Source organism: Pongo pygmaeus, chromosome 1 (genome assembly GCF_028885625.2).
Source record: "Pongo pygmaeus isolate AG05252 chromosome 1, NHGRI_mPonPyg2-v2.0_pri, whole genome shotgun sequence".
Taxonomy (NCBI): domain Eukaryota; kingdom Metazoa; phylum Chordata; class Mammalia; order Primates; family Hominidae; genus Pongo; species Pongo pygmaeus.
This window is the reverse complement of record NC_072373.2, coordinates 229,866,328-229,882,886: the sequence shown is the minus strand read 5'-3', so window position 1 is coordinate 229,882,886 and position 16,559 is coordinate 229,866,328. Positions and strand designations below refer to the sequence as shown.

At 65.6% G+C, this 16,559-nt stretch overlaps 1 protein-coding gene across 1 annotated transcript; it reads right to left on the bottom strand.

Moving 5' to 3' along the window:
• Nucleotides 1–8,473: 8,473 nt before the first annotated feature.
• Nucleotides 8,474–15,998, bottom strand: C1QTNF12 (C1q and TNF related 12). The gene is given in 11 exon segments (XM_063650136.1): nt 8,474–8,572; nt 8,748–8,823; nt 8,974–9,064; nt 9,356–9,379; nt 9,382–9,463; nt 9,852–10,003; nt 10,089–10,117; nt 10,119–10,171; nt 10,254–10,394; nt 13,131–13,531; nt 15,935–15,998. Coding segments are annotated over 11 exon segments (1,212 nt in total).
• Between the last annotated feature and the right edge of the window lie 561 nt (nt 15,999–16,559).

The window sequence follows — 16,559 nt, the reverse complement described above, 5'->3', positions numbered from 1 at the left end:
TGGAAGCCCCTCATTTAATGAGAAAAGTGAACACTGCGGTCCTTGCCAAAGTAAAATGAAGCTGCCCCAGGACAAGGGGTGACCATGAGCCCCCTGGAGTCCGACGCGGGTTTTCTGTCTGGGGGACCTGGGTGATCCCCGCTGTGGTCTTTGTTGTCCCACTTTGGGGCCGGGTCTAGTCTTGAGACTAGTCTGGGGTCTAGTCTCGAGCATCAGGGTCAGGCTGGGGTCAGTCTCGCCATGGGTTTGGGAGCAGGTTTGGGTTACTTGTGTTTGAAGGCAGCAGTGGTCTCAGGAGGAAAGAACGGGGGCGGGGGAGAGTGGTGATCTGTGGTCAGTGGGTCAGTGACCTGCATGGTGATTCTCCCACCTCCAAAAGGTAGGGGTGGGACTGGAGGCGTCCCTAGGTCAGGCAGATGAGTTCGAGCTCCGATGGGCCACCTTGAATCCAGGACTGACCGCCTCTGTGTGCACAGTTTGTTCTTGGACAAGGACTCGTGAGGATCCAGGGCTGGGGACCCCGGTGTGAGCAGGATGGGGCCCTGCCCTCCCGTGGGAGTCGTGGACTCGAGTCCAGGGGCTGCCCGTTACAGCAGTGTCCCAGGTCCCTGCCATCCGATTTTACCTGGGATATCTCCTCTGGAGTTTGGAATTGCTTGAGGAACCCTGTGTGTGCTTGGAGAGGCCAGAGGGCTTGCTGAGGACCCCATGGACAGTGGAGAGCGGGATTCGAACCAAGGGCTGGACTCCCACACCTCTGGCCTGCATTGCCCAGTTCTTTGTGGCTCCAAAGACTTGACCCCTGTGGAAAAGAGTGCAAATGTCCAAGACTCCCAATAGGAAGTCTAAAAATCCAGTTTGCAACCACTTCTGACCTACAAAAAAATGGAAGTTTAGTGTTTTTCAGCCTAAGACATTAAGTTTCATATCAGAACAAAGCCTTCCCCAGGCTGACCCTCCCCAGCCGTACCATGGTGAACGGGTTCAGAGGATACGTGGGCTGAAGGCTGGGCCTCGGGAGGGCTGGGGGCTTCCCAGAGCCGGGGCAGCTGCAGCTCTCTCTGGTCTCACCTGGAACTTGTCCTGTAGATCCTCCCTGCCCCGCGGCTCCATTCGACCATGCACGGGCCGTGGCATCCGTCCCCCAGGCGTCCTTCCCTGGTCTTAGCTTGTACAGTTCCCCAACCACCCAGGTACTCAGTTCCCGGAGACCAGGCCACCCACCCAGGTACTCAGTTCCCGGAGACCAGGGCCAAACCAGGAGGCCCTCGGGAGATGGGGAGTCACCGAATTCATTTCCATGTGGGAACTTGGGATACAAAACAGCCAACTCTTCCTCAGCCACACGGATGTTTCTCCTCTAGTGGCCCCGAGAGCCTACCATGGAGGGGACGGAGTCAGGGCTGGACGGGCACGGCGCAGCCACACGCACACGGCCCCCAGGAGGCGCAGGGCCGGAAGGGAATGCAGGCCAAGCCAAGATGGGCTCTGGTCCCTTCCAGGTCCCCCAGGAGGAGAACACCCCCCTCTGCCCTCCTTCTGGGGACTGTGGTCCTGCCTCTCTGCCCCCCGAGGCTGGCATGCACATGCAGGCACCTGACATCAGCTCCGGCTCTCTGGGCCAGCTCTGGGTACCCGCCGGGCCTGTGGCCTGGGTGGTCGCCCCCAAGATGCAGAGTGCTACCTGCGTCCAGAGGCACCCCCGCCCCTGAGGCCTCCAGGTTTCCACCTACCCACCTGTGTCTGGCTGGGATCGTGGCTGGCAAGGCTCCTGTTATGGGACTGAATTGTGCCCCCTAAAAGATATTCCAAGCCCCAACCCAGCAGCTACAAACTGACCTTGTCTGGAAGTCAGGTCTCTGCAGGTGGAGTCGCGTTAAGGCGAGGTCGTGAGGTGGCCTTACCAGAAAAGACCTGGGAAGAGCCGCTGCATGGCCAGAGACTGACATCCAGACAATGCCTCTGCAGGCCAAGGATTGAGGACCCCCCACCCCCACCCCACCAGGCGAGGAAGGGCTCTACCCAGAGTCAGGAGCGTGGCCTCCAGGGCTGCAAGGGAAGACGCCCCATCCAGGAGCCCCGGGATGCCAGCCCAGTTCCCTGTGCCCGGCGCTCTTCGGTGCAGACATGGGCAGGGGCTCCTGCAACCTTGCAGCATCACAGACGCCCAGCACTGACTGGGTCCAGATAGTCTCCTCCCCCCAAGGCTCAGCACACACCCTGTTCCCGGCAGGCCTCCATCAGTCCAGCCTGCAGCAGGGCTGCCCCCGCAGCCTGGGTCACCCCAGACTCTTCCACCCTCTCCCTGGCTGACTGTCCCAGCTCAGAGTCCTCAGGTCTAAGTGGGGCACGGCCCTCCTGTGGCCCCACCGGCCCCAGGCTCCCCAGCTGTGGCACCGTGAGACCGGCTGACGTTGCAGGAATGGAAGCCCCAGTGGCCCAGACGGCTTGGGGAGTCCTCGGGAGCAGGTGGCCAGAGACAGGCACATGCCAGGTCCTCCGCACCCAGAGCAGGGCCCGGAGGAGAGAGGAGGCACCTTGTTTGCGCAAGGCCCTGCTTCCTGGGCCCACCAACAGCCCATGAAAGAGGAGTTTCCAGCTCCTTGGACTGGCTGTGTGAGGCCTGCTTCCTGGTTTCAGGGGCCTGGGAAGGGCTTGGCTCTTCTTCCTGGTTTCCTACTCTGGGGTGAGCTGGCGTCTCCCTCTCCCACTGTGGGCTGAGGGGAAAGACCTCTGTGTCCATCCCACAGGCTGAGGGGAAAGACCTCTGTGTCCATCCCACAGGCCTGGCCAATCTCTGCGGTCCTCAAAGAGGAGGCTTTTGAGGGGGCACAGCCCAAACCCCTGGGCCTCCCCTTGAGGTCTCCTCCCAGCCCCCACCCAGAGGACCTTCCCACAGCCTTGGGAGCTGAAACCCACGCCACCCCATCAAATTGGCCTCTGTGGGTGTCCCCACCCCCAGCACTCACAGCCCCTCCTCTGGCCTCCCGGCCCTCTGCACCCTCCCTACCAGAGGCTGGTGCCGCTGGCCCTGCCCCGATGGCCACACTGCACCACGCTGGCCAGGTCAGAACCACCCAAGGAGAAGAACCGAGATCTGGCCCCACCCCATCCTCCTCGGAAGGTCTCTCTGGGACCCACCTCCCCTACCGCCCCCTCAAGGATCTGAGCCTCCCTCACCGAGGTTCCCAGCGGAGGTAGACAGTGGATGAGTGATCCAAGGAGAGGTGGCTGCAGCCGATGGGCTGAAGGGAGGTGGAGGCGGGAGGCGCAGGAAGGAAGATCTGGAAGGCCCCAGGCGCTCCCCACCCATCCAGCCTCGGCCTCTGTCCTGCTCGCGTTGCCCAGCGAGGCCTCTCTTTGGAATGGGGCTCGGGCACTCTGCCCTGGTCGGGGCCACAGATGCCGCAAAGCCCCCTCAACTCAGCTAGCCAGGGTGCAAGACTGCGCCCACAGCTGAGAAGCCAGGGGTTACAAGTGTGGCCCTGCCAGGACCTCCTCAGCTGCATCATCCAGAGTAAACACCACAGGTGGCCGCAGATCTTCCAGGGCCGGCCGGGCAGGCAGGACAGGAGCCCAGGAGGGCCGCAGTCCAGTTCCCCTCCCCGCTGACCCAGCCCGGTGACCAGAGCAGAAGGAAACCCAAGCCTCAGCCCCTCCCTCCGGTGGCGTCTGAAGGTCTCAGCAGCCCCAGCCTCCCCCAGGGGCCCTGCACCCGCCGCCACCCACCTCAGACCGGAGAGAGAGTGATGGATGGGCAGAGCCAGGCCCAAGTCCCCACCGGGGCGACGGTCACGGTGCCTCACCCTCAACTGCCCCACCCAGACCTTCCAACCCAGGAACAGTTTAACTCAGCCTGAAAAGCACCCGTCCCGCGGGCCTGAGTCCGGCCGTGGTGCCTCCTGCTGCAGAGAGGTGTCCTGCACACCCCTGTGTGGCAGGGAGAGGCCCGGGCGTGCGGGCTGGGGGCCCAAGGGGTCTGGAGACGCTTCCCTGCGAAGACGGGGTTTGCCCAGCCCCCACCTGTCACACTTCTCGTCACCCCCACGTGAGGGCCGTGGGCGCGGGGCGGGCAGGAGGCCCTGCTGGGCTGTCACACGCATGACACATGGCTGTCACAACACAGGTGTCATCACACCCAGGCACCCGTGAGTCATTGCCCCAGAGCAGGGGCTGCCCCCAGCCTCCCAAACAAAGACCCTTTGTCCCCAGGCCTCTGGTGCCAGGCCCACCTGTACAGCAGTCAGATGCGCAGGCGGACAGACACGCCGGTGGCTCAGCAGGCACAGGCAGGGCCAGGGCGTGTTCCCGCACCCAGACACGCTGCCATTCCAAGGTCAGGGTCAGGCTGAGGGAGACCCCTGGGGGACAGGCCCTGAGGTCACCACAGCTCAGAGTGGCCTGAACTGGGAGTCCAAGCGAAGACTGGCCAAGCCCAGCCCGTGAGCGACGGCCCCAGGACGCAGCGCCGAGCTCTGCCCCCAGCTCCAGCTCCCAGCCGCCTCCGAGCACAGCAGATCCCAGGGCAGTGCTCTGCAGGCAGGAAAGAGCTTCCCCTCAGGACAGTGCGCTGTGCAGCCCCCAGCTGGGGGTGGGAGCCCCCTCCCTGGACCCCAGGGACCCCAACCACGCCCGCTTCGGGCACTGAGTGGCCGGCCAAGGGCTCAGGCCCGGGGCCCTGGATGGCTGTCCTGGGTTTGCTCCCAAGGGAGCCGTGCTGCTGGCTCTGTAGAGAGTCCCAGTCCTAAGGCAGAGACCCACACAGATGTGCAGACACGTGGGCACACATGCACCAGCCACAGGGACACACAACTGTCAACCCAGGGTCAACACGGGGCACCTGGGTACATAGATTTTTAAAAAGCAGGGCAGACGGGTCTGTTTGGGTCCTATACGACTCCCACACGCCCCCCAGGCCACTCTTGTTCCAAGGCCCAGATGACAGTGCTCACCACGTGTAGTGTGGTCTGGGGTCTGGGACAGGCCCCAGGAACGCCCTGGGCTTACTCCAGAGAAGCTGGCAGGCAGCCCGAGGGGCCTTTGGAGCAGACACCCTCCCAGCTGCAGGGCAGCAGGGCAGCAGGGCAGCAGGGCAGCAGGGCGGCAGGGGCGGCAGGGGCGGGGAGAGGGAGGCAAAGTCAGCTGCCAAAGCTGGGCCTCCAGCGCCTGCCTGTCCTGGCTGCAGCCCCAGGGTCCACACCCAGGCGCCCCCAGGGGCCAGGCCAGGGCAGCCGCATCTCCCACGTACCCCAACAGTGGGGCCCTTGAGGCACCGGGGACGGATGGGCAATGGTGTCCACACCTGACAGGCGGGGTCGGAGCAGGGCCCAGCCTCCTCCTCACAGCTGGGAGCCCCCAGCCCTGGCTCCTGCTGCCCCCTAAGGGTGGCCGCCGCACTTGGCCCCAAGAGGGCTTCCTGGCTGCCCTGAGCTCCCGTCCACATTTCTGTCTGTTCAAGACCAGGACAGCACCAGGGCTGGGAATACTGGCTCCGACACAGCCGAGGCAGCCCCGGGGCAGGGTGGGCCAGGCAGGTCCAGCTGGGACTCTAGGGAAGGGCTGGTCCTGTGAGCGGACGAGCTGGAGGGTTGGTGGGGGGAGTGTCCTCGCACCGGGCATGGCCCCTCCCAGGATGGCAGGGAGCCCACAGCAGCAGTTTCCGATGTCCCCAGCCCGGGCCAGGCAGCAGGGTCGGACTGCAGTTCTGGGAAGTCAGCCCTGGTGGAGGTCACGGAGAAGCCGGCAGCTCCCTGCCACTCAGGGCATGGGGTCAGGGGTCAGGGGTCGGGTTGAGGCCGTCCAACACGGAACCAGCTGCTCTGGCTCTGTTCCTGCCAGGGTCCGCGAAGCTGCCAGACACTTGGGACACTCAATACCCCGGCTCCCAAACCGGGGGGCACAGGCCTGAAGAGGTCCCTTTCCCTGGGCTCCCCAAGTCCCCCAGCCAGCCCAGACCCCGAGCAACAGCAGCTCTGGCTGGCCTGCGCCTGCCCCGGGGACCCCATGCTCAGGCTGGGTGAGTGACAGGCATCTCCCACCCTTGTCAAGAGTCCAGGGTCCCTTCTATGGCAAACATTGCGGTGTGGGTCCAGCCCAGGAGGTGAGGCTGAGAGAGAATGAAGGGGTGCAGCTGGGCTGGGCCAGAGGATGGAGCCTGGGCTGGGTGGGCTGGGGGCCTGGACCCTCCTGTGAGGCCACCCACCCCACCCCAACCTGTCCATTCCTTTGCTCTTGGGTGCCCAGTGGGGGCTGGAGATGGCATATTCCAGGGGAATTGTGGCTAAGTGGCTGATCACGTCCCACTGGGGCAGAAACCAAGAGGCAGAGGCCAGGGAGGTGGTGCCAGCGCCAGGACATCGCCACCCCCCCATTCACCCTGGCCCCAGCCCCCCCATTCACCCTGGCCCCCATGCCAGCCCCCAGCCACCCCCAACCAGCCCCCATCCCCCACCTCATTCACCCCAGCCCTGGCCCCCATCATTCACCCCGGCCGTGGTCCCCACCCCAGCCCCCACCGCCCCCATTCACCCGGGCCCCGGCCCCCACCCCACCCCCTCCTCCACGTCTCTGTGTCTCATCTCCGTCTTGCTCTACACGGCCCTGGGTCCCATTTCTGGCATGTCCATCTGTCATCACAGCTCCTACCTCCAGGGCTGGGTGGGGTGGGGGACTGACTGCTGCTGAAGAACCTAGAGGGCCCCCATTCCCGGATGGTGAGGCCCCAGGCGGTGTTCAGAAGGGCCCGGCTGGGTGCTGCCTGATCCTGGGTGCCTGCCCCCAGCCCATTCTTGCCCAGGGTTGGCCCGCCAGGTTGGGGAGGAGCCACTGAGAACTGGAAACAAACAGGGGAGTCTGCGGCCCGGGGCTCACGCCAACCAGGAGGTGCAGGCCACACTCCTGCCTCTGCCTCCTCAGGGCCCCCACACCGCTGTCCCCGCTGACCCAGCTCCAGGAGGGCCCGGCACAGCCTTGGTGCCCCCTGTACGGATGGGCAGCCGCCCGACTCTCTGGAAGGGAGCACTCTCGAGTGCTGTGGCCGAGCAGGGCAGGGGCTGCAGAAGGGAGACCCCCCGTTCCGGATCCAGGCTCCAGGGGGCAGGCCGTGCCCACAGAAGGGGTGCTGAGGGCAGAGAGGAGCCCCTAAGCCAGGGCTTTTGCATCTGGCCTGGTATCCCACAGCCCCACATCAGGGCCTCAGGACTTGGGAGGTGGGGCGGGAGCTGTTGGGGGCCCCAGAATGGCGCCCCACACCGGCCCTTGCCCTGGACGTCCCCAGGAGGTGGCCACAGCCTTGGCAAGTGAAGCAGAGGCCCCTCCAGACAGCCCCAGCCCCTGACGCCACCCTGGGGGGCCCAAGGAGAGAGGTGGGGATGGGTCAGCAGCCAAGCCCACCTCGTGCCGATTGGCGCCCCCCCACACACCTCGTCGCGGGGCTGGGCCATCCCACCTCACTGCCCAGCAAGCCTTGGCGGGGGCCCCTTCTGTGCCAGCCCCAGGCAGGTCCGGGTCCCAGGGGAGGGGTAACAGCCGTGGGTTCTGGCCTCTTCCAACCTCCCTAACCCCACCAGCGACTAAGGGCCCTGGATGCCAACCAGAGATGGCATCTCCGCAGCTCAGTAGAGGTCCAGACATCCTGAGGCCAATTTACACTCTTTGGTTTGGGTTTGCCAGAGCCAAAATTGGGTGGGGGTGGGGCCCAAATCCACAGGACCTGCCAGGGGGCAGCAGCATGAGGATCACATACGGGGCCCACCCCACCCTCCTGGGGCAGTTCTGTCCCCCAAGGGGCCCTGGTCATTAGGGCATATTCCCAAGGGCATCCCAAGGGCAGGCGAGGAGAAGCTGCTGGTCCCAGCCCTGCTCCACCTGGGTGCCCCGGGCACGGCACGGTCTGGGCGCACCTGAGCCCGCAGGGGTGCCTTTCAGCTCCACACGCCTGCGGCGGCCAGCACATGCAAGCACGTGGTCCCGTGTGTGGCCTGCACGTCCTCTTGCCCTGCACAGGACGCAGGCCTCCCGAGGGCCCAGAACAGTGCTGCTCCCCAACCTCTGGGGCTTCCAGTGCCACACAGCCTGCTGCCCCCCCAAGGCTGGACAGGCCGTGGGCAGAGCTGAGTGGGGCCGGCACGCACAGTGGTCCTTGTCCTCAGGTTCGACGTGGCCCCTGCAGGGGCTGCCAGGGCAGTGCCCAGCCTCTGGCCATCACCATAACCCCAGGCCAGGCAAGTCGGCCCTGAGGGAGGCTCTACGGCCCGTACTCCAAGCTACCGGGCTCCCGTGTGAACAGCACCCTTCTGTCCCCAACCATCTCCCGCTGACCTCAGCAGTCCGGCCTCCACCCCCAGTGAAACATCCAGGCAGCAATCGAGGGCGGTGGGGAGGGTGGAGGGCTCTTTATTGTCATGACCACGGGCATCAGTGGGAGGGTCCCCGGGATCCGGCGGCAGCTCCTCGCCAGCCCCCCTCGGCGCCCTCACGTGCCCAGGAGCAGCCCGGAGAAGCTGGAGCCCGCCTGGATGGTGAGGAAGGCCCCGGAGCCGTTGTCCACAAACACAGAAGCGTATTGTCCAGCCTGTAAGAAGCACGGGGACGTCACGACCGCAGCCACAGCACAGACACCCGGTGGCCAACGTCTGCCCACCTGCCCTGCGCTAGGAGGTGCCGAGGCCCCAGAGGACTGCACCCTGAGTGCAGTGAGCTCACACCTGGCCTGGCCCCTGAGTGCACCCGAGCCCTCCCGCTCACACCCGGCCCGGACTCACCTGCACCTGCACTGTGAAGACCCTGCTGTTGCTCTCCAGGCCTGAGATGGCCTCCAGGGACCTGAACACAGCCCCACAGGGCAAGAGGGAGGCGCTGCAGGTCCAGGGGGCCAAGACCCACCCCCAGTGCCCAGAGACCCCTGTGGCCTGTGAGCCCCCTCCAAGGGTGGTCCGGGGGCTGCCGCCTGGAGCGGGGGCTGAGGTCACTCACGTGTGGCGCTGGCACAGGGACTCAATACAGATGAGAACACGCACCACGTCCCGGGCCCGCAGCCGGGCCTTGCCCTGCAGCTTACTGTGGTCTGCGGAGACAGCCCTGGGGAGGGTGGTGCATGGGGGGCGGGGTGGGGGCCGGTGGGGAGGGGCTTCAGGGCACACGGCCCAGGACAGGCCCAGGAGTGGCTGCTGGGGCTGGGGAGGGGGCGCCTGAGGCCAGGCGTGCAGCAGGGACCCCATGCCTAGTCCAAGGCCCCCCATGGGGCAGGGGGCAGATCTCTAACGGGACCCGCACCCGGGGCCGGCGATGCCAGGCGCCCCCAGAAAACTCAGCCCCAGCCCCGTCACAGCACACGGCACAGCCCCATCCGGCTCACCCACGTGCAGACTGGCAGAGAACTGAAGATGCCGGACACGGGGGCCGTGAACCGACCCGAGGCCAGGCTCAGACCGGAGCCTCGGAGGAAGGCACCTTGGGCAGCAGGCTGTGAGCGGCCAGCGCAGGGCCTGGCCCCCACCCCACAGACCCCGCCTGGTGAACGTGCCTGCAACCGACAGCCCCTCACTCGGAGCAGGTCTCCCGGGACCCTCACGCTCACTGTGGGCACTGACAGGACTGACCCTCGAGTCCACACCCAGGAGGGTCTCCCTGCCTCCTGGCTACCAGGGACCCACGCTCAGTCTGGGCATAAAGTGTGATCTGGGCCCCCAGGGCCCCCCAACCCTGACCCGAGGCAGCCCCCCGCCCTCCGAGCCCCACCCCCAACCCCCAACCCACGTGCGTGCCCCAAGAGTGTCAGGCGGTGTGTGCGGTCCCGTCTTGCCTGTGGGGCCCCACCCAACGCCCTGCTCTAAGCTCCCGGCCTCACTCACCGCCTGGAAACCATGCAGCTCCACCAGCGTCCGCTTTTCCACCTGGCGGGGGCCCTGCAGCCGGCAGTGAAAGGCCTCGCCCACCAGCCACAGGGCCACCCCCTGGGGCAGCAGCGGGTCCACAAGCCCTGAGAACCGGTGCTCCATGGCCCCTGTGGGGAGGAGGGCACAGGCGGCCAGCAGGGTCAGCCCGGGGCCCAGGCACGTCTGGACTCTGGGCAGTGCAGGGCGGCTGACCTTTCAGCAGCTCCTGAAACTTGTGAAGCAGTCTCCGGGGTCACTTCTGCACCTGGAGGTCCTGGGGGACCGAAGAGATCCCGCTGGGGGGAGACAGAAGAAGCAGGTGAAGGGCCCAGTGGGATCCAGTGGGAGCTACCACCACACCCTGTCCTGGGCTCAGACCCTGCAGCAGCCCAGGCGGGGCTCACCAGCTTCTTGTCCGCACCGCTTCCTCAAGGCGCCGTCGTCCGGCCGCCGCCGCCGGACAAAGTTCAGCCATGTCATGTGAGCGTCGGAGAACTCAGGTCCTGAGGAGTGGGATGGCTGAGGGGACGGGACGGGGCTAGTGCACTGAGGCTGCGCCCTGCAGACAGCTGGGACCCCAGGGCAGCGGGAGGCACTCAGGGCAGACCCAGGGAAGGCATCATCGGCCAGGAGAAGGACCCACGGCCGCCCTTGGGGAATCAGAACCCTGACGTCCCAATGCCAGGGGCACCAGCCGGGCAAGCGCACGGGGCTTCTGTGGACGCAGCCAGAGCCTGATGCCCTAAGCCCCTCACTCCTCCCCCACTCCTCATCTCCCTCCTCCCTCTTCATCTCCCTCCTCCCCCCACTCCTCATCTCCCTCCTCCCCCCACTCCTCATCCCACTCCTTTCCCCACTCATCTCCCTCCTCCCCCACTGCTCTCCCCTCCTCCCCATTCCTCCCCCTCCTCTCCCCTCCTCCCCCCACTCATCTCCCTCCTCCCCCACTCCTCCCCCTACGCCTCCCCCACTCCTCTCCCCTCCTCTCCCACTCCTCTCCCCTCCTCCCCCACTCCTCTCCCCTCCTCCCCCACTCCTCCCCCCCACTCCTCTCCCCTCCTCCCCCACTCCTCTCCCCTCCTCCCCCACTCCTCTCCCCTCCTCCCCCACTCCTCCCCCGTCCTCCCTCACTCCTCCCCCCTCCTCCCCCCACTCATCTCCCTCCTCCCCCCACGCCTCCCCCACTTCTCTCCCCTCCTCCCCCACTCCTCCCCCCACTCCTCTCCCCTCCTCCCCCACACCTCTCCCCTCCTCCCCCCACTCTTCCCCCTCCTCCCCCCACTCCTCATCCCACTCCTTCCCCCACTCATCTCCCTCCTCCCCCACTCATCTCCCTCCTCCCCCACTGCTCTCCCCTCCTCCCCATTCCTCCCCCTCCTCCCCCACTCCTCTCCCCTCCTCCCCCACTCCTCTCCCCTCCTCCCCCACTCCTCTCCCCTCCTCCCCCACTCCTCTCCCCTCCTCCCCCACTCCTCTCCCCTCCTCCCCCACTCCTCTCCCCTCCTCCCCCACTGCTCTCCCCTCCTGCCCATTCCTCCCCCTCCTCCCCCACTCCTCTCCCCTCCTCCCCCACTCCTTTCCTCCTCCCTCTTCATCTCCCTCCTCCTCTCACTCCTCTCCCCTCTTCCCCCACTCCTCTCCCCTCCTTCTCCCACTCTTCCCCCTCCTCTCCCCACTCCTCATCTCCCTCCTCCCCCCACTCCTCTCCCCTCTTCCCCCCACTCCTCTCCCCTCTTCCCCCACTCCTCTCCCCTCTTCCCCAACTCCTCCCCCACTCCTCTCCCCTCTTCCCCCACTCCTCCCCCACTCCTCTCCCCTCTTCCCCCACTCCTCCCCCACTCCTCTCCCCTCTTCCCCCACTCCTCTCCCCTCTTCCCCCACTCCTCCCCCACTCCTCCCCCACTCCTCTCCCCTCTTCCCCCACTCCTCTCCCCTCTTCCCCCACTCCTCCCCCACTCCTCTCCCCTCCTCCCACCACTCTTCTCCCCTCCTCCCCCACACCTCTCCCCTCCTCCCCCCACCCTATCTTCTCCTCCCCCCATTCCTCCCCCCACTCCTCCCCCCATTCCTCCCCCCACTCCTCAGGCATCGCTATGTGCTTGCTCTCCTGGTGACCACGCCTGTAATGTGCTAGAGGGACCCGGCGCCCTGGAGGGGGCCTGTGCATCAGCCCATCTGGGGGCTGAGGGCCAGAGGCAACAGAGAGCAGGCTGCGGGAGAACCGCCCAACCCTGGAAGCCTGGAGGGCCAGCCTGAGCACACACCTCACAGCCCTCCAGCCGGCACCCTTTGAGGGAGGCCCATCACACTGCAGGGTCTCTGGAGGAGTGGCCCTGGGCAGTGGGGTGCCCCCTCCCTTCCAGGGGGACTGGCCGGGACTGCTGAAGAATCCCCCACTACCCCGCCCCTGCCAGCACTGCCAGCCTGGCCCTAGCGCCGGGAACCAGCCCACTCTTCCTGAGCTGGCAGAGTCGCGGCCTCAACCTTCCTCAGCCTGCCCATCTGGGAAACGGGGCCTCGGGCTCCACGGGGGCCGCGTGGGCTGAGAGGCAGCCGGACTGGCTGCGGCAGAGACGCCCTCGGGAGGAGGGAGACCAGCATCAAAGGTGTGAGGGCCGGGGGTGGGGGCTGCTCCGGCAACTGCGGCTCCCCTCCCAGTCCTGGGGCTCGCGACGGCAGCGGCAAGGCCTGCCCTCCAAGACCCCTGGAGAGACCCTGAGCAGGAGAGAGGAAGCCCAGGGTTGAAGTGGGCTCGGGGCCTTCTGTCTTTGTGAGGACTCCCGGCCAGACTGGGGCCCGAGGACTTAATCTGCAAGAGGGGGTGCTAGCTACACAGGACCCCCAGAAAGCACAAGGGACAGGCTCGCCATGGCGTCTCCAGCTGCAGGAATCATGGGGCGCTGGACTCCCAAGGGGTCTGGTGAACCATCCGGCAAGGAGCCGGAGCTCCCCCCACCCACCCCTGCCCCCAAATCAGCAATTAACCTAATAGCAACAGGTTCCTCAGCGCGCGGCAGGCCCAGGCTTCAAAGGGTTAACTGTGGCCCCCAACCGCGGGAAGCGCGAGGAGAGGGCTTCCCAGAGGCCGGCCTGGCCGGGCTGCAGCAGATTCCCAAGGCAGGACCGTGGCCGAGGCCTCGAAAAGGGCGACCCGGAGGCAGAGCCGGCAGGGACAGAGCCTGCTGGGGGACGACGCCCCAGAGCCCCAGCTCCGAAGCTGCCCCGCGAGGGCCCACGTGCGTCCCGGCCGCGTACCTTGGGGGCCTCGGGCAGCCCCTCGCGGGAGGACGCGCTGGCGGTGGCCTTGGGGGGATCTGCGCGCCGGCCAGGCTGCTGCGTCCTCTGTGCCTCCCGCCGGGCCCCGACGCCCCCGAGGAGCACGAGCTGCGGCCCGAGGAGGACCACGACCGCGGCCCAGGCCCAGCGCCGCGTGGCTCCGTCCCGAGGCGGCTCAGCGCGGCGAGTCTCGGCGCCAGGGCGCAGTCGTGGGGACGGCCGGTGCTCAGAGCCCCCGCGCGGGGGCGAGGCCCAGGGGCGCGCCCGGCCTCCGCCGCTGCATGTCTGCGCGGACCTGCCCGGAACGGCGGCGCAACGGCGCTCAGGTCCCCCCGGGGTCCCGCTCCGGTCCCCGCTCCCAGCCGGTCCTCTCTGGCCGCCTCACTCCGCCGCCCGGTAAATCCTCCTCTCGCCTCCTCCTCCCCGGACCTCGCGGGCTCCAGGGGCGGAGACCCCCACTGACCCCTGCCGCTGCTTCTTGCCTCCCGTCCCCAGACCCCACGCTGCCCCCACTGCTTCCCCAAAGGTCCACCTCATTCTGGGAACCGGGAAGACAGCTGCCTACCTCCTCGCCCTCCCTCCCAGCTGAACTCAACCTGGCTCCCCTCACAGCAGCCTCTGCAGCGAGCCACCGGAGGGCAGCTACCAGCCAGTCAAAGCCCCAGCCCCTTCCCACGACCTCCTCACCCAGGCCCTCCCGGGTGCCCCGCCCTGACTCACGGCCCGGCCAGGGTCCTGGGGGTGCTGGCGGGCCTGGCTGGGGCCCCACTCGGGGGAAAGGTGAGGCCAGATCATGGCGACAGGCCCCTTGGGCTCAGTGGCTGGAGGAAGGGGGTGGCCAGGTGGGGCTGGAAGACCCTCCAGCCGCTGGTCCTGGCCGAGGCTAACAGTGGCCCAAGGTCAACATGCCGGCCCTGATGGACAGCTCGGAACACTCCAGACCCTCCCCTCTTGCCAGACACGAAGGCGGCCACGCCGAGACCCCAGCCCCAGCCCCAGGCCACATCCACAGGCAGAGCCACTGGAGACCAGGCTGGGATGGGGATGACACTTGGGAACCCGCCAGGGACCCCGGCTGCCCCCTCGCCCTCCGGGCTCTCAGGCGCTGACTGACTGGCATCTCCAGAGCACACTGTGGAAGCCTCCCAGCCCGGTGTCCACTGGTGAAGGTGGTGGAGGACCCTGGGGACACGCCACAGGGCCCACACAGTACCAGCCCTGCCGGACCCCCACAGGGGAGCCCTAGATGTGACCTGCATCCAGCATGGGTCGGGAAAGGCAGCCCCAACACCCCTCAATCCAGGCTTGGGGCAGAAGGAGGGGTGGGCAGGTGCCTTGGCCAAGGAGACCCCCGCCCAGGGCTACCAGACCCCTCCTCACAGGCAGGGCATCCAAATTTTCTCTGTCACCCACTGGCAATGTGCTCCCCTGTGACTCTAGACAGGACAGGCTGGATCTCCAACTCTGACCTACAGGCAGGAAAACGGGCAGCCCTGGTGTAGGGGCCAGTCCTTCAGGGTTTGCGGGTTTTTCTCCCCGTGTGCGGAGACGAGAGATCGTAGAAATAAAGATACAAGAAAAAGAGATACAAAAGACAGCTGGGCCCGGGGGACCACTATCACCAAGACGTGGAGACCGGTAGTGGCCCCGAATGCCTGGCTGCGCTGTTATTTATTGGACACAAGGCAAGGGGGCAGGGTAAGGAGTGTGAGTCATCTCCAGTGATAGGTAAGGTCACGTGGGTCTCGTGTCCACTGGACGGGGGCCCTTCCCTGTTTGGCAGCCGAGGCGGGGGTGGGGGAGAGAGAGAGACAGCTTATGCCATTATTTCTGCTTATCAGAGACTTTTAGTAATTTCACTAATTTTGCCACTGTTATCTAGAACGCAGAGCCAGGTGTACAGGACGGAACATGAAGGCGGACCAGGAGCGTGACCACTGAAGCACAGCATCACAGGGAGTCGGTTAGGCCGCCGGGTAACGGTGGGCGGGCCTGACCCTCCACAAGAGGCGGAGGAGTAGAGTCTTCTCTAAACTCCCCCGGGGAAAGGGAGACTCCCCTTCCTAGTCGGCTAAGTAGCAGGTGTTTTTCCTTCACACTGAGGCTACCGCTAGACCACGGTCTGCTTAGGTCACGGGCGTCTTCCCAGGCGCTGGCGTTACCGCTAGACCAAGGAGCCCTCTGGTGGCCCTGTCCAGGCGTGACAGAAGGCTCGCACTCTTGTCTTCCGGTCACTTCTCACCGTGTCTCTTCAGCTTCTATCTCTGGCCTGGTTTTTCCTAGATTATGATTGTAGAGCAAGGATTATTATAATATTGGAATAAAGAGTAATTACTACAAACTAATAATTAGTGACACATATGGTCTATATCTAGTATAACTCTTGTTATTTTATATATTCTGTTACACTGGGACAGCTCGTCCCTCGGTCTCTTCCCTCAGCACCTGGGTGACTTGCTGCCCCCACCCTGGGAGGCTGGGCCTAACTGGGAAGCATGTGGCTTCATGTTCCCAACCCCAGGCACCTTTAAAACGAGCTGAGCCTGGCACCCAGGCAGGAACACTCAGCCCCCATGCTCCCTCTAGAAAACGACCAAGAGGACCCCACCCTCTGGGTCGCCCACCAAGGATCCGGGGTACCCTGGGCCACAGCCGCAAGCTGCCCACAAGGGGAGGCTCAGGTGCAGCTGCTGGCTCTGCTCACCCCCTGCACCCCCCAACGCAGACACCCTGACACCCCCTGACCTTGGAAAAATGGCAAAGGACCACGGTGCCCTGCCCACCCGCCTGCTGCAGGGAGAGCGGCTCCCTCAGACCCGGAGTGCTCTGCTGTGCCAGCTGGTTCATCACCGCTCAGGCAGGCCTGGGCGTGCGCTCACAGAGAAGCTCGAGGCTGCCAGAACACAGGAAACACCTTCTTTCGAGGCCACGTGCCACACATGTCTGCAGAATATCAACCTTTAAGGGGCTTTTCTCTCCTCATTAAAAGACTTCACAGTGTGGTCTGCACGGCGAGGGGACACACCGTGCTCCCAGGGGGAGGTCAAGGACGGCCTCCACGGGTGACACCACAAAAACAGAGGGGCCCACGATTCCTCTAAGGGAGACGGGGACAGAGGATCAGACATGCCCGGCCCAACAGGCCAAACATCATTTTTTTTTTTTTTTTTTTAAGACAGTCTCACTCTGTCAGCCAGGCTGGAGTACAGTGGCACGATCTTGGCTCACTGCAACCTCCACCTCCTGGGCTAAAGTGATTCTCCTGCCTCAGCCTCCTGAGTAGCTGGGATTACAAGCACGTGCCACCATGCCCGGCTAATTTTTGTATTTTCAGTAGAGACAGGGTTTCACCATGTTGGCCAGGCTGGTCTCAAACTCCTGACCTCAGGTAATCCGCCCACCTCGGCT